Source organism: Ranitomeya imitator, chromosome 2 (genome assembly GCF_032444005.1).
Source record: "Ranitomeya imitator isolate aRanImi1 chromosome 2, aRanImi1.pri, whole genome shotgun sequence".
Taxonomy (NCBI): Eukaryota; Metazoa; Chordata; class Amphibia; order Anura; family Dendrobatidae; genus Ranitomeya; species Ranitomeya imitator.
In genome coordinates this window covers 19869298-19887767 of record NC_091283.1, presented here as the reverse complement: position 1 = coordinate 19887767, position 18470 = coordinate 19869298, and the positions used below count along the sequence as shown (strand labels likewise).

The 18470-nt window shown below is 47.9% G+C and overlaps 1 protein-coding gene across 3 annotated transcripts in view; it reads left to right on the top strand.

Moving 5' to 3' along the window:
* DACH2 (dachshund family transcription factor 2) overlaps positions 1-18470 on the top strand; it is a 446534-nt gene that overhangs the window by 139508 nt on the left and 288556 nt on the right. For all 3 annotated transcript variants that reach the window (XM_069746105.1, XM_069746107.1, XM_069746106.1), the window contains exon 2: positions 17907-18022. In XM_069746105.1, coding sequence (XP_069602206.1) covers positions 17907-18022 — 116 coding nt within the window. The remainder of the gene's footprint in view (positions 1-17906; positions 18023-18470) is intronic.

Genomic DNA, 18470 nt, shown 5'->3' with positions numbered 1-18470 from the left:
GTCTGATGGAGGAGGCTGGGTTTGGTGATTCCAGGAGGATATTACCCCCTGACTGCATTGTGCCCCCCTGTACAGATGGTGGAGGAGGATAATGCTATGTGCTGTTATCGGGGGGCGGCCTCGGACCCTCAGCTCCAGTGATGGGAAATCTTCATCTTCACCACAAGACATTGTGGACAATTGTAGCTTCAGCTTTGTGGGAACAGTTTGGAGAAGACCCTTATCTGCCCCCATGGCTGTGTCCCGTGCACAAGGTCCATACAGACATGGGGGGGAACATGAGCGGCCGCAGAGAGCCCGGACCCCAACCAACATCTATAATGGAGATTGCGAGTCTGGCCTCCCCCAACATCCGGGTCTGACCCCACAAATGATCTTGTGGATGAAGGGGGCAATAATTCCCATGAGCCGAGCTGTTCTATCTGCGGAAGTGCGACTCCATATTAATATTGATGTAGAATGGGGGGTCAGAAAATCCCCTGGAGGTAGATGTGGGGGGCACATACTTTTCTCTGTGTAGTCTATTTTTAAACTTTCTTCCCATAAATCCAGCTGAGCCCCCCACCCGCCAGTGGTAGAAGTTTTTCTGTGTAATAAGTCGCCGCGTCTCTTCTCTATTGACATGTTTTCCTGAGAAATAAATTGCTTTGCTTTTGTCTCGGTAAGTCAGAGACGGCGCCGCGTTATTGTCCTGTCTCGTCACCGGCAGCTACAGTGATTTTCTTTTCTCTTCCCCTCTTGTTGCACGGCATCTTGTTAGACGAGCCGAGCTGATTGCGCTGCGCTTAATCTGTAAATTATAACCTATGCGACAGCATGGAGGGACAAGTGCAGGGGAAGAACGCGGCCGTCAGACGACTGCGACACCAAAGCGCCAGCGTTCGCCTAAAGGCAGGTGAAAACCGGCGAGTGTGAGCGCAAGTGATGGCTACAAGATGGCGAGAGAAAGGAACCGTGGAGGCGCCGCGCCGCCTGCTTTATTATAAGACGCGGAATTTACAAATCTACAAAATAAAACGTTCTCATCTGAATTGAGGACAAAAAATATTTGATGATAATGAGATTTATTTGGGAAACACTAGTCTTATTCTCTACCTCACTCATTGCTCCGGCCGCCGGGGTCGTTTTATTTTAATTTCTCCATTTTACTAAGTAAACTTTGTGCATTGTAGGGAACATCTTCAGGTGTATATTGTTCTTTTTGGTTTAAACCTTAATTTCAATGTTTTGTAATCTGTCCTGGGAAGCCATAGGCACAACTACAGCACAAAGGGGCACAACTACAGCACAAAGGGACAAATCCACCCATAATGTCATGTCTAGGTAGAATGGTGGCCGGGCAGGTGATGTCTTGTGAATAGGATTTTAAATGTTTGGGTTTGAGGAGTGGCCCTGTGCCTCTTTACCTTGCCCTGTGCCTCTTTACCTTACCCTGTGCCTCTTTACCTTGCGCTGTGCTCCTTTACTTTACCTTGTGCCCCTTTGCCTTGCCTTGTGCCCCTTTACCTTGCCCTGTGCCCATTTACTTTACCTTGTGCCCCTTTACTTTACCTTGTGCCCCTTTACCTTGCCCTGTGCCTCTTTACCTTGCCCTGTGCTTCTTTACTTTACCTTGTGCCCCTTTACTTTACCTTGTGCCCCTTTGCCTTGCCTTGTGCCCCTTTGCCTTGCCCTGTGCCCCTTTACCTTACCCTGTGCCCTTTTACCTTACCCTGTGCCCCTTTACCTTGCCTTGTGCCCCTTTACTTTACCCTGTGTCCCTTTACCTTGCCCTGTGCCCCTTTACCTTGCCCCGTGCCCCTTTGCCTTGCCCCGTGCCCCTTTACCTTGCCCTGTGCCCCTTTACCTTGCCCCGTGCCCCTTTGCCTTGCCCCGTGCCCCTTTACCTTGCCCCGTGCCCCTTTGCCTTGCCCCGTGCCTCTTTACCTTGCCCCGTGCCCCTTTACCTTGCCAGTTTGGGTTTCCCATTTAAATATTTACATAATGTTACAATGTAACACGTGAGAAGGCAATGACAAAGGTTGATGTTCTTGGATTTGGAGGCAGCAACTTTGGGCTGCCCGCACTGAAATTGTGGGGAATGTTGACATGAGCCAGTGGCAGCAGGACGCTGGCACCCATGGAGGGCAGCAGGGTGCTGGCATTTGTTTTATGTCCTCTTTCTGTAGAAATTGGAAGTGACAGCTAAACGGATAAGTCCAGGGTCATGAATCATGGCTTCTTCCTTTCAAAAACTGCACCACCCGGTCTACAGATTGTAGCTGACATTTCAGCTCAGCCCTACTTCTACTACTGGTGCTCACTGCAGTACCGTAGACAACCTCTCCACAGGTGTGGCACTGTTTTTCCAAGAAATCATCCATGATTTTCTACTCCTTGTTGTTGTTTTTTTTTAGTTTCGGGGGTCCCTGCTGCCCCTGTCATCCGCTCTTCGTCACATTGGACACATTTTCGGCTCTTGGCATTGACAACCTGTATTAGGATTTTTGTGAATTGTGTGCAGGGAGCTGGCGGATGTTGTGATGGCCTCTCTGGCGGATTGCTGCGCACATTGTGGGTCTTGTATCGGGGTGAAAGCCATTGCACCTGTTCTTTGATTTCTACCTCTCAGAATTCAATCAGAACATTTGCAATAGTCGCTCCTGACCTCCCCGGTTTGTGCTCCGAGCGCCAAAGTGATTTGATTCAGTTGATGCCTCGAGGAAAGAGGAGATGAGGCAGGAGCTGTCAGGCAGGCGACATGACGTGCTTTATGATCGACGCCATCAGAAGCCGCACAACAAAGCTCCGCCGGGTGGGAATAGAGTCTTACAAGGCGTCGACATCTCGCCCAGTCTGTGTCACATCACAGCGCCGCCTTCATCTGCTATTCTGTGTGAGCCGGGGGCTGGGGATGACACACAGTGACGGGGCCGCACCGCTGACAGCCTAAAACGTATCCACCGTAAACCGCAATGATCAAAAATTCAACATCGTCCCGATGCAAAATGTGTCATTTGTTATCAATCGTGAATGGAAAACAAAAGTATCAACTAATTAAGAGCCGAATTCCCAATCATCCTGAGAACCAAAGCCAAAAATTGTAATGACAGGTGGATCCCGGCCACGCGCCTGATGTGGTGGTGATTGTGTCCTGGGAGATCTTCCCCCATAGCGTGATCAGCAGATCCTGGGCAGTCTGTGGCACAATGTGGCAGCATCGGATACATAATGTCCAGAGATTCTCGGGTGGATTCAGGTCTGGGGAATGTGAATCGCTGTAATCAAAACCTCCTTCATCCAAGAGCTGCTATCAAAATCGGGCTGCATGAGGAGCCAAGGTCCATTGCTTCACGAGGAATCCGGGTCCATTGCTCCACGAGGAATCCGGGTCCATTGCTCCACGAGGAATCCGGGTCCATTGCTTCACGAGGAATCCGGGTCCATTGCTCCACGAGGAATCTGGGTCCATTGCTTCACGAGGAATCCGGGTCCATTGCTTCACGAGGAACCCGGGTCCATTGCTTCACGAGGAACCCGGGTCCATTGCTCTCCTTCTCGGACTGTGTATTTCCGGAGAAGGACTTTTTGATGATTGTCCTCTAATGTGATGATTTACAAAGCTTATATTTCTGGGTTATATGATAGGATGGTAATAGTAGGTTACACTTTCTATATTCATCTATTGCATTATTTTCCATCGTCCACCTGTCCCTGCGACCCTCCTTGTGGCTGCCCGTCCTCCGGAGGCTACATGTGTCTCTCCGGGTCAAGAAGAGTTTAACTACCTTTTGGCTTGTAAGAAACTCGTGTCATAAATTCCAAATAAAACGGATTTTAATTTGACCTTAATATGATTCTAAAACTAAATTGCTCTAAAAATAAACCAGAATTATTATTTTTTTTTTATTAGGATGAGTTTAGAATAAAAATGTAATGAAATGTTAGAGCAATTTATCTCGCTGCAGAAGAAATGCCCTAAATAGGCAGCGTCTTGCATGACCGGGGCTCGCAGGGGTCGCGCTGTCTTTATATGGGATAATCGGAGACTGAGGGGAACGAGAACATCGGGATCCCTGCGTATCACTGGTAAGGTGCAGTCATTTGTTACATCCTTATACTCCAGTCACATCCAAAGCTGCAGTTATACTCTCGCTGCAGGGCCTCACGTTTTACTGCCTCCCCTCCTGGTCAGTGCCTGTGCTGGGTTATGGTGGGGGCTTTTTTTTTTCTACTGCAGCTGAGCTCCCATAATACAACCATTATGTACCGATAATGAAACTATGAAATCATGAAACATACCGGACTGCAGGAATTTAGCTGCACTGATGCATTGTAACAAGCAGTGGCATAACTAAAGTCCCATGGGCCCCGCTGCAAAATTTGGACCTGGGCCCCCACCTCCATGTTGGTCAAATGTAAAGGCCCTTGTAGCATACTAGATCCTAAAAAGACATCCTTGTAATAGCTTCTCCATCATGACCATAATTTATCCTGGGCCTCTTCCTGGTATTATGACCCCCATTCTGGTATAATGACCCCCATCCTGGACCCCATTCTGGTATAATGACCCCCATCCTGGACCCCATCCTGGTATAATGACCCCCCATCCTGGACCCCATTCTGGTATAAGGACCCCCATCCTGGACCCCATTCTGGTATAATGACCCCCCATCCTGGACCCCATTCTGGTATAATGACCCCCCATCCTGGACCTCATTCTGATATAGTGACACCCCATTCTGGACCCCATCCTGGTATATTGCCCCCCATCCTGGACCCCATCCTGGTATATTGCCCCCCATCCTGGTATATTGCCTCCCACCCCATCCTGGTATATTGCCTCCCACCCCATCCTGGACCCCATCCTGGTATATTGCCCCCCACCCCATCCTGGACCCCATTCTGGTATAATGACCCCCATCCTGGACCCCATTCTGGTATAATGACCCCCCATCCTGGACCCCATTCTGGTATAATGACCCCCCATCCTGGACCTCATTCTGATATAGTGACACCCCATTCTGGACCCCATCCTGGTATATTGCCCCCCATCCTGGACCCCATCCTGGTATATTGCCCCCCATCCTGGTATATTGCCTCCCACCCCATCCTGGTATATTGCCTCCCACCCCATCCTGGACCCCATCCTGGTATATTGCCCCCCACCCCATCCTGGACCCCATTCTGGTATAATGACCCCCATCCTGGACCCCATTCTGGTATAATGACCCCCCATCCTGTACCCCATTCTGGTATAATGACCCCCATCCTGGACCCCATCCTGGTATATTGCCCCCCATCCTGGACCCCATCCTGGTATATTGCCTCCCACCCCATCCTGGTATATTGCCCCCCTCCCCATCCTGGACCCCATTCTGGTATAATGACCCCCATCCTGGACCCCATTCTGGTATAATGACCCCCCATCCTGGACCCCATTGTGGTATAATGACCCCCCCCATCCTGGACCCCATTCTGGTATAATGACCCCCCCATCCTGGACCCCATTCTGGTATAATGACCCCCATCCTGGTATAATGCCGCCCCATCCTGGACCCCATCCTGGTATAATGCCCCCCCATCCTGGACCCCATCCTGGTATAATGACCCCCCCATCCTGGACCCCATCCTGGTATAATGCCCCCCCATCCTGGACCCCATTCTGGTATAATGCCCCCCCCCCATCCTGGACCCCATCCTGGTATAATGCCCCCCCCCCCCATCCTGGACCCCATTCTGGTATAATGCCCCCCCATTCTGGACCCCATCCTGGTATAATGCCCCCCTCCCCATCCTGGACCCCATTCTGGTATAATGCCCCCCCCCCATCCTGGACCCCATCCTGGTATAATGCCCCCCCCCCCATCCTGGACCCCATTCTGGTATAATGCCCCCCCATTCTGGACCCCATCCTGGTATAATGCCCCCCCCCATCCTGGACCCCATTCTGGTATAATGCCCCCCCATCCTGGTATAATGACCCCCCCATCCTGGACCCCATCCTGGTATAATGCCCCCCCATCCTGGACCCCATTCTGGTATAATGCCCCCCCCCCCCATCCTGGACCCCATCCTGGTATAATGCCCCCCCCCCATCCTGGACCCCATTCTGGTATAATGCCCCCCCCCCCCCATCCTGGACCCCATCCTGGTATAATGCCCCCCCCCATCCTGGACCCCATTCTGGTATAATGCCCCCCCATTCTGGACCCCATCCTGGTATAATGCCCCCATCCTGGACCCCATTCTGGTATAATGCCCCCCCATTCTGGACCCCATCCTGGTATAATGCCCCCCCCCCATCCTGGACCCCATTCTGGTATAATGCCCCCCCATCCTGGACCCCATCCTGGTATAATGACCCCCCCATCCTGGACCCCATCCTGGTATAATGCCCCCCCATCCTGGACCCCATTCTGGTATAATGCCCCCCCCCCATCCTGGACCCCATCCTGGTATAATGCCCCCCCCCCCATCCTGGACCCCATTCTGGTATAATGCCCCCCCATTCTGGACCCCATCCTGGTATAATGCCCCCCTCCCCATCCTGGACCCCATTCTGGTATAATGCCCCCCCCCCCCCATCCCGGACCCCATCCTGGTATAATGCCCCCCCCCCATCCTGGACCCCATTCTGGTATAATGCCCCCCCATTCTGGACCCCATCCTGGTATAATGCCCCCCCCCATCCTGGACCCCATTCTGGTATAATGCCCCCCCATCCTGGACCCCATCGTGGTATAATGCCCCCCCCATCCTGGACCCCATTCTGGTATAATGCCCCCCCATCCTGGACCCCATTCTGGTATAATGACCCCCCATCCTGGACCCCATTCTGGTATAATGCCCCCCCCCCATCCTGGACCCCATCCTGGTATAATGACCCCCCCATCCTGGACCCCATTCTGGTATAATGCCCCCCCCCCATCCTGGACCCCATCCTGGTATAATGACCCCCCCCATCCTGGACCCCATTCTGGTATAATGCCCCCCCCCCATCCTGGACCCCATTCTGGTATAATGCCCCCCCCCATCCTGGACCCCATTCTGGTATAATGCCCCCCCATCCTGGACCCCATTCTGGTATAATGACCCCCCATCCTGGACCCCATTCTGGTATAATGCCCCCCCCCATCCTGGACCCCATTCTGGTATAATGACCCCCCATCCTGGACCCCATTGTGGTATAATGACCCCCCCATCCTGGACCCCATTGTGGTATAATGCCCCCCCCCCATCCTGGACCCCATCCTGGTATAATGACCCCCCATCCTGGACCCCATTGTGGTATAATGACCCCCCCCCCCATCCTGGACCCCATTCTTGTATAATGCCCCCCCCGCCCCCCCATCCTGGACCCCATTCTGGTATAATGACCCCCCATCCTGGACCCCATCCTGGTATAATGACCCCCCATCCTGGACCCCATTCTGGTATAATGCCCCCCCCCCCCATCCTGGACCCCATCCTGGTATAATGACCCCCCATCCTGGACCCCATCCTGGTATAATGACCCCCGATCCTGGACCCCATTGTGGTATAATGACCCCCCCATCCTGGACCCCATTCTTGTATAATGCCCCCCCCCCGCCCCCCCATCCTGGACCCCACCCTGGTATAATCATGTCCACCTTCGGACCCCCATCTAGCTGAAGTAGGTGCTGCCGGCAGCGGGCTCCCTTACCCATGGCCCTGTGAGGGTCACATACTCCGTGACTGTGAACGATATGGTAATGAGTTATCGGGGCTGGAGAGCAGAAGGTCTACAATGGAAACATTGTACCGAACTCTCCTCTGTGAGAAGTCTTAGATCCAGGCAGCTTTTCCTCCTCAATTCACTGACAGTCAGCAGAGGTCTCAGTGGTGAAATGTGTAAACTGCATGAAACTTTCTCACCGGTCGCTTTGCAGCACAAAAGCCGATCATAGTGCACAGCTCCATCTGCTTTGGAGGTGATAGTGGCCCCCTGACTTCTAGGACCCCTGAGCGGCTGCACCAATTATATGTCTGCCCCTGATTAGAAGCCACACCCCCACTGCTAACTCCACCCACTTTCCAGCCTTTATAAAAAAAAAAGAAGAAAAATGTTGCAAATTGTAGCAGAATTATGGTAAACACGTCCACATTTGTATCATTAAACAATTGGTGCAAAGACATTAATGAACACTCCTGAAATCTCCATAGAAATGTCTGTAACCAGGAGCCCTGGAGAAGCTGATGGCAGCGAGCGGCCAACGTCTCCATCACCAGGATGAAGATCTTCTCGTGTCTCACAACGTTGTGCGTTTTATGGATTCGACATAATTCAGGGCGTCGGGGGAGGGGGGTCCGGCATCTTGTACCGGAGAATTGTATTTTATTGTTCTATCTGTTGTGGATTTTTTTCCTTTGTTACTTATAGTTATCTCCGCAAAATGAGAGAATGAAGGCGAAATGTCAAATAAATTATCCCAAAACCGCAGCTGATCCCATAGGAAGTAATGAAATAATGTCCTGCTGCAAAACACTCCCATTAATCTTATTACATCTACCACGGCTTCAAGGGAATCCAGAGCCCTCATCCTGCTGTGTGCAACGGTATACAGATGTCACCTGCAGTCCTATGTAACACCACAGATAACAGTGATAACTCTGAGCACAGATAATGTACTAAATGCCACCTGCAGTCCTATGTAACACCACAGATAACAATGATATCTCTCTGAATACAGATAATGTAGTAAATGTCACCTGCAGTCCTATGTAACACCACAGATAACAGTGATATCTCTGAGCACAGATAATGTAGCAGATGTCACCTGCAGTCCTATGTAACACCACAGATAACACAGTGATATCTCTGAGCACAGATAATGTAGCAGATGTCACCTGCAGTCCTATGTAACACCACAGATATCACAGTAACTCTGAGGACAGATAGGACTGCAGGTGACTGACTACATTATGTAACACCACAGATAACAGTGATAACTCTCTGAATACAGATAATGTAGTAGATGTCACCTGCAGTCCTATGTAACACCACAGATAACAGTGATAACTCTCTGAGTACAGATAATGTAGCAGATGTCACCTGCAGTCCTATGTAACACCACAGATAACACAGTGATATCTCTGAGCACAGATAATGTACTAAATGTCACCTGCAGTCCTATGTAACACTATAGATAACACAATGATATCTCTGAGCACAGATAATGTAGTAGATGTCCCCTGCAGTCCTATGTAACACCATAGATAACACAGTGATAACTCTCTGTGTACAGATAATGTAATATGTCACCTGCAGTCCTATGTAACACCACAGATATCACAGTAGCTCTGAGGACAGATAGGACTGCGGGTGACTGACTACATTATGTAACACCACAGATAACACAGTGATAACTCTCTAAGTACTGATAATGTAGCAGATGTCACCTGCAGTCCTATGCAACACCACAGATAACACAGTGATAACTCTGAGTACAGATAATGTAATGGATGTCACCTGCAGTCCTATGTAACACCACATATAACACAGTGATAACGCTCTGAGTACAGATAATGTGTAGATGTCACCTGCAGTCCTATGTAACACCACAGATAACACAGTGATATCTCTGAGCACAGATAATGTACTAAATGTCACCTGCAGTCCTATGTAACACTATAGATAACACAATGATATCTCTGAGCACAGATAATGTAGTAGATGTCCCCTGCAGTCCTATGTAACACCATAGATAACACAGTGATAACTCTCTGTGTACAGATAATGTAATATGTCACCTGCAGTCCTATGTAACACCACAGATATCACAGTAGCTCTGAGGACAGATAGGACTGCGGGTGACTGACTACATTATGTAACACCACAGATAACACAGTGATAACTCTCTAAGTACTGATAATGTAGCAGATGTCACCTGCAGTCCTATGCAACACCACAGATAACACAGTGATAACTCTGAGTACAGATAATGTAATGGATGTCACCTGCAGTCCTATGTAACACCACATATAACACAGTGATAACGCTCTGAGTACAGATAATGTGTAGATGTCACCTGCAGTCCTATGTAACACCACAGATAACTCCTTTTTGTGTCCGAGTGACTATCTTTCGCGTCTCCAGCTTCTCCTCGTTACTAATTACTTTTCGTCTTAATTAAACTTTAGATTTAAATGAATTTGTTAATTTAAATGGAGACAAAACTCAGACAATTAAGCAGAAGCGTAAAAACATCAACAAACAATCAGGTCGCAATTAAAGAGTAATGGCCGCTTCCCCGCGCCCCGGAGAGCTCCGAGCCGCCATCTCATCGCCAGGAGAGGTTTTTTCCTGAGATGAGTAAATTGTCTTCATAGATTGTTGGATCATCGTCACCGAGTCATGAAATTTCTTCTGGTTTCAAGAAACTTCTACGTATAACAACAAAGGAACACTGAGGGCAAAACTGATACATTGTGACAGAACCAGTGCAGAATGTGAGTCCACCCTTACTATGGGCCCACTGAGTGTATGGTGGTCTGTAGTCTGATTATGGCGCGCTGCTGAGGCTTGTTGTCCTTATCTGGCGCACTGCAGACTGTGTGTTGTACTCTGTACTCTGTGATTTGTAGTCGTCTTATGTCCCTTTGTACCTGAAGAAGGATTCAGACTGGTTTTGTCTTTTATGTAATGAAAAAAAATCTTTTATACCTATTTTCACATCATTTGGTGGCACCTCTGCCTCCTGTCCTCCTGCCGTGTACCTTTTGGTTGTAATTTCCTATGATGCTCTGCAGGCGGTGTCACTACATGGTGAATCAGATGCTCTTTGGGCAGTGTGTAAAGAGTGCTCTGCGGGCGATGTATGTGGTGTTCTGTAGGTAGTGTGTGAAATGCTGAGTGCGTGGGACGCCTTGCGGGCAGTGTGCACAGTGCGCTCTGTAGGTAATATGTACGATGCCCTGCTGGCAGTGTGCACAGTGCGCTCTGTAGGTAATATGTACGATGCCCTGCTTTCAGTGTGCACAGTGCGCTCTGTAGGTAATATGTACGATTCCCTGCTGGCAGTGTGCACAGTGCGCTCTGTAGGTTATATGTACGATGCCCTGCTGGCAGTGTGCACAGTGCGCTCTGTAGGTAATATGTACGATGCCCTGCGGGCAGTGTGCACAGTGCGCTCTGTAGGTAATATGTACGATGCCCTGCTGGCAGTGTGCACAGTGCGCTCTGTAGGTAATATGTACGATGCCCTGCTGGCAGTGTGCACAGTGAGCTCTGTAGGTAATATGTACGATGCCCTGCTGGCAGTGTGCACCTGGCGCTTTGCAGTTTGTATGGGGTTCTCTGTAGGTTGTGTCTGGGGTACACCGTGGACATTGTGCACAGGGAGCTCTGTGGGAGGTATGTGGGGTGCTCTCTAGGTGGTGTGTGGGGTGCTCTGTGGACAGTGCATGATGGGCGCTCTGTAGGTGGTGTGTGGGGCGCTCCATGAGCAGTGTATGTGGGTCACTCTGTAGGCAGTGTATGGTGGGCGCTCTGTAGGTGGTGTGGGGGGCACTCTGTGAGTAGTTTTTGTGGGTTGTGTGTGGGACACGCTGTAGGTGGTGTATGGTGGGCTCTCTGTAGGTGGTGTGTGCGGTGCTCCATGAGCAGCGTATGGTGGACACTTTGTAGGTGGTGTGTGGAGCATTCTATAGACAGTGTATGATGGGTGTTCTGTAGGTGGTGTGTGGAGTGCTCTGCGGGCAGTGTACAGAAGCCTATAATACATTTCTGGTGATCTGTAGTCTGTTATGGAGGACTGTAGTACCATTCTGATTCTAGTGATCTGCACTCCATGTTTGTTTTCTGTTTCTGGTTCTCTATGTGATCTTTTGGGGTCCCGGCTGAAGCCCACTCATTATATCCACAGTGCGTTTCTTATGCAGTTGGCTGAACTGTTTCTCATTTTCCTGCTTCTTCACAGATGCTGACGCGTTTTATGCTTTTTTGTAAACCCATCTATGTATACTCCTTGACATTCAATGTTCTGTGATGGGAGATTATTTGCAGTAGGTAGATTTTATTGGCCGGACTTTCCAAGAAATGTTAGTGGGTAAATCCGGTTATGGCAAGCGGTAAAGGCCGGGCGAAGGGGCACAGATTTCTATTTTCCTGCATTTTTATGCATCGGATTGGAAATTGAGACTCGCGTCTTATGAGGTTCTTGGGGCCTGGAGGAAAATCTGTGCTGCTGACGGGTGAGGTTAATGCTGTTAGCGGAGCCCCCGGCTGTAGAATCATCCATCATCCTACATAAAGGGACCGTGAGTGCAGAGGCGCCGGGCGCTAATCCACCTCCACTCCTGTCCCCAATTCTTACTGCAAGGATGTAATCTGCAGGTTATTCCCCAAATCCTGTGCTAGAAACCACTAACCCTCTTATATCATTATCTCAGTGTCTGAAGAAGAGGAAGAACCCGTGACGTCCATCACTTAGAGATTTCTATCAGTGTCTGCCATTTTTCAGCAGCATTTTAAGATGCTTGTTGGATGCTCAGTCCAAATTTAGTGACACGTTTTATCTGTTTTGAGTTTAATAGTCTATTATCTATTATCTATCTATCATCTATCTATTATCTCGATCTATTATCTATCATCTATCTATCATCTCTATTATCTCTAATATCTATCATCTCTTTATTATATATCTATCATCTATCTATTATCTATATATCCATCTATTACCTATCTATTGTCTATCTATGATCAATTATTATCTATCTATTATCTATCTATCTATTATCTATCGATCTATCTACACTGTGTGCAGAATTATTAGGCAAGTTGTATTTTAGAGGATTATTTTTATTCTTGAGATCAACAACTATGTTCTCAATCAACCCAAAAGACTCGTAAATATCAATGCTTAATATTTTTGGAAGTTGCAGTGTTTTTTTTTTAGATTTGGCTCTTAGGAGGATATCTGTTTGTGCAGGTAACTTACTGTGCAGAATTATTAGGCAACTTAATAAAAACCAAATATATTCCCATCTCACTTGTTTATTTTCACCAGGTAAATCAATACAACTGCACAAAATTTAGAAATAAACATTTCTAACATGCAAACCCCCCCCCCAAAAAAAAATTAATACCCGATATAGCCCCCTTTCTTTATGATGACACTCAGCCGCCTCCATCCATCCTGTCAGTTGCTTGATCTGTTTCCGACCAACATTGGTGCAGCGGCCACCACAGCCTCCAGACACTGCTCCAGAGGTGGACTGTTCTCCCTCCCTGTAGATCTCACATTTTATGAGGGACCACAGGTTCTCTATGGGGTTCAGATCAGGTGAACAAGGGGCCATGTCATTATTTATTCTTCTCTGAGACCTTTACTGGCCGGCCACGCTGTGGAGTAGTTGGAGGCATGTGATGGAGCATTGTCCTGCATGAAAATCATGTTTTTCTTGAACAATACCGACTTCTTCTTGTACCACTGCTTGAAGTTGTCTTCCAGAAACTGACAGTAGGTCTGGGAGTTGAGCTTCACTCCATCCTCAACCCGAAAAGCTCTCACAAGTTCATCTTTGATGATATCAGCCCATTCCAGTCCCCACCTCCACCTCGCTGTCGTCTGAGTCGGAGCGGATCTCTCTGCCCTTTACTGATCCAGCCTCTGGCCCGTCCATCCGGCCCATCAAGAGTCACTCTCATTTCATCAGTCCAGAAAACCTTTGAACAGTCAGTCTTCAGATATTTCTTGGCCCAGTCTTGACGTTTTATCTTATGTTTCTTGTTCAGAGGTGGTCGTTTTTCAGCCTTCCTTACCTTGGCCATGTCCCTGAGTATCGCACACCTTGTGCTTTTTGTTACTCCAGTAACGTTGCAGCTCTGAAATATGGCAAAACTGGTGGCAAATGGCATCTTGGCAGCTTCACGCTTGATTTTCCTCAATTCATGGGCAGTTATTTTGCTCCTTTTTTGCCCAACACGCTTCTTGCGAACCTGTTGGCTATTTGCCATGAAACGCTTGATTGTTCGGTGATGACGCTTCAAAAGTTTGGCAATTTCAAGACTGCTGCCTCCCTCTGCAGACATCTCACAATTGTGGACTTTTCAGAGCCGTCAAATCTCTCTTCTGACCCATTTTGCCAAAGGAAAGGAGGTTGCCTAATTATTACGCGCACCTTATATAGGGATCTGATGTCATTAGACCAGGGGTGTCAAACTGCATTCCTCAAGGGCTGCAAACAGCTCATGTTTTCAGGATTTCCTTGTACTGCACAGGTGATAATTGAATCACCTGCACACATCATGATTACAACACCTTGTGCAATGCTAAGGAAATCTTGAAAACCCGCATGGTTTGCGGCCCTCGAGGAATGCAGTTTGACACCCCTGCATTAGACAACACCCCACCTCACTACAGAGATGCACATCACATGATTTACTGAATTGGTAGTTGGCTCTCAAACCTGAACAGCTTGGAGTAGGACAACATGTATAAAAAGTATCGTGATCAAAATACAACTTGCCGAATAATTCTGCACACAGTGTATTTATCTATTTATCATCTATCTATTATCTATCTATCGATTATCTATTAATTATATATCTATCATCTATCTATTATCTGTCTATTATCTATCTTTTAACTTTCATCTGTTATCTATTTATCTATTATTTAGCCATCTACCATATTATCTATCTATTTCTCTCATATCTATCTTACTATCTATTATCATCTATTATCTATCTAGACTGACTAAAGAACTGAGGCGAGCTTCCAGGGCTGCTGAGCGCAGATGGAAAAGATCCCACTCCAACGAGCACTTCATCGCATTCAAACAGTCCCTCACTACTTTCAAGACCACACTCGCCACCGCTAAACAAACCTACTTCTCATCTCTCATATCCTCCCTGCCTCACAACCCTAAACAGTTATTCAACACCTTCAATTCTCTCCTCCGTCCCCCAGCACCTCCTCCCTCTCCACTCATCTCAGCTGAAGACTTTGCCTCATTTTTCAAGCAGAATATTGAGAACATCAGAGACAGTTTTAGTCGACAACCCCCAGAGCCCATCCTCCCGACTTCCCAGCCCTCCACCTCCAAAACCAACTTCTCCACCATTACAGAAGATCAACTCTCCACTCTACTCTCAAGGTCACATCTCACCACCTGTGCACTTGACCCGATCCCTTCCCACCTCATCCCAAACCTCACCACAGTCTTCATCCCAACCCTAACCCATCTCTTCAACCTATCACTAACAACTGGTGTTTTCCCCTCAAGCTTTAAACATGCCTCCATCACACCTATCCTCAAAAAGCCCTCTATTGACCCATCCTCTGTATCTAGCTATCGCCCTATATCACTTCTCCCTTATACCTCCAAACTACTGGAACAACACGTCCATCTTGAACTGTCCTCCCATCTATCTTCCTGCTCCTTCTTTGACCGCTTACAATCTGGCTTCCGGTCACACCACTCCACCGAAACTGCCCTAACTAAGGTCACCAATGACCTCTTAACCGCCAAGAGCAAGCGACACTACTCTATCCTCCTCCTCCTGGACCTGTCCTCTGCCTTTGACACAGTGGACCATTCCCTATTATTACAGACCCTCTCATCCCTTGGCATCACAGACTTGGACCTATCCTGGATCTCATCATACCTAACAGACCGGACATTCAGCGTCTCCCACTCACACACCACCTCCTCACCTCGCCCCCTATCTGTCGGAGTCCCGCAAGGTTCAGTTCTAGGACCCCTGCTCTTCTCCATTTACACCTTTGGCCTGGGACAGCTCATAGAATCTCATGGCTTTCAGTATCACCTCTATGCTGACGACACACAGATCTACATCTCTGGACCAGATATCACCTCCCTACTAACCAGAATCCCTCAATGTCTGTCCACTATTTCATCCTTCTTCTCCACTAGATTTCTGAAACTTAACATGGACAAAACAGAATTCATCATCTTTCCCCCATCTCACGCGACCCCCCCAACGAACCTATCCATTACAGTAAATGGCTGCCCACTCTCCCCAGTCCCACAAGCTCGCTGCCTCGGGGTAATCCTTGACGCTGATCTCTCCTTCAAACCTCATATCCAAGCCCTTTCCACTTCCTGCCGCCTTCAACTCAAAAATATTTCACGAATCCGTTCATTCCTCAACCAAGAATCTGCAAAAACCCTATTCCATGCCCTCATCATCTCCCGCTTTGACCACTGTAACCTCCAGCTCTGTGGCCTTCCCTCTAACACTCTCGCACCCCTCCAATCTATTCTAAACTCTGCTGCCCGACTAATCCACCTGTCCCCCCGCTATTCCCCGGCCTCTCCCCTCTGTCAATCCCTGCACTGGCTCCCCATTGCCCAGAGACTCCACTACAAAACCCTAACCATGACGTACAAAGCCATCCACAACCTGTCTCCTCCATACATCTGTGACCTCGTCTCCCGGTGCTTTCCTGCGTGCAACCTCCGATCCTCACAAGATCTCCTTCTCTACTCGCCTCTTATCTCCTCTTCCCACAATCGTATACAAGATTTCTCTCGCGTATCACCCTTACTCTGGAACCCTCTACCACAACACATCAGACTCTCGCCTACCATCGAAACCTTCAAAAAGAACCTGAAGACCCACCTCTTCCGACAAGCCTACAACCTGCAGTAACCACCGATCGACCAAACCGCTGCATGACCATCTCTACCCTCACCTACTGTATCCTCACCCATCCCTTGTAGATTGTGAGCCTTCGCGGGCAGGGTCCTCATTCCTCCTGTACCAGCTGTGACTTGTATTGTTTAAGATTATTGTACTTGTTTTATTATGTATACCCCTCCTCACATGTAAAGCGCCATGGAATAAATGGCGCTATAACAATAAATAATAATAATCTATATCTTATCTATTATCTATCATTTATTTATCTACGGATCCATCTATCGCTATCTTGTTGCCATCTGTCGTTCTGTAAACTTTTTTCTTTCCTCTGAAATGAAGAGATCAACAAGATATATTCTTTTAATAACTTGTCCAAATTGAAAAATAATTGACATTTTGTAATCAGAGCCGGAGGATACGAGAGCTGATTATCTGCGGGATAAGTGACACCCGGAGCTGAGCGCCACTCGCTGTAATATTTTCTGGGTTGTTAAATCTTCATATTGACATCACTTAGTTACAAATTGACACAAATCATCCCTGACGATCCCTAGATCTGCACTGAACACCCGTACTGTGGCTGCTATGGGGTGTGGGGAGGGCAGCGGGGTCCGCACAGGATAGCCCCACCACCTGCGAATGCTCAGTATGTACAGCACGCCGCCTCTGGCGCACTTTTAGCAAACAGTAGAAGTGAGAATTATCCTAAAGTTCAGGCTGCAAGTTTTTTTTTTCATTTTCTCAGCTTTTTCAAAATCTCTGTATTCTGCTGTTGTATTGAAACCTTAAAATAAAAAGCACAGCCGCAGAAAAAAAAGGAACTTAACAAAAATCTAAAAATTCAAAATAGAAGAAAGTTGAAACATTCACAGTTTACATCCAGAGACTGATAACCCACAGATAACTAATGTCTCACCGCTGAGACTTTGTCACAGTGTAACAGGCTAGATAATCACTTCCCTCAGTAATGATATCTTGTTACTTCAGTCTCGAGATGAAGGATTTTTATTGATATTTTGTAATAAATCATTGGCTGTGTGAGCAGGAATAGCTCTGTCGCCCCCACCTCTGAGCTGAAACAGTGTTGTTTTCATTCATTGACTGCAAGCAAAGATTTTGAGAATTGTTATATGTTGAAACAAAGTCAATTGGAAGTTTTCAGAACTTGTTTTCATGCAATGGTGTCATTTCCAGATCAATGTCATTATATTCTCCTCCTCTTTGTGGAGGCAGAACATAGTTTGCTATAAGGTATAGAAGTTCTGCTTATACTGTGTCCATTGTGTCCCCACAGCTCCAGGCCCGGGAGACCCCCAAAGCGATCGCTGGGAGTGGCGATTCAGGAGAACGCTCGCCTGCTGCCGCACGGGGTCCAGAGTCTCTTATCTCCCGGACTTCTGTCACACACAGGTAATAAAAGCCATCACCGATCACCCCCTGCAAATAAACTAATATACAATGGGCTCAGTATATAGGGGGGGAACGAGGGTCCACATTGTAATGCAGAGCAATGGAGAAAATACAGGGGTGCAAAGGGGGGAGCCCTTACTGGAGTCCATGGGCCTGTGCTAAATGACAAGCCACAAAACAAGTGAACCCTCAAACTGCACAACATACAAACCAATCGCTATTTATAAATATTGGATTGTTACATTGTATAAATCAGTTAGAAATGCAGGTGAAGTTTAACTCTGGGCCCAACTGCCCAAACAGAACACCCTGTGTGTCGCCCAGTAATGAGAATATACGTGTGCGTCTGCTCTTACTCATTGCTTTCTATGGGTGAAAAAATGCAAAAACGCTAAAAATGACATGCTGCAGTTTTCAAAAACACAACAGTTTTCCAATTCAGTCAGGA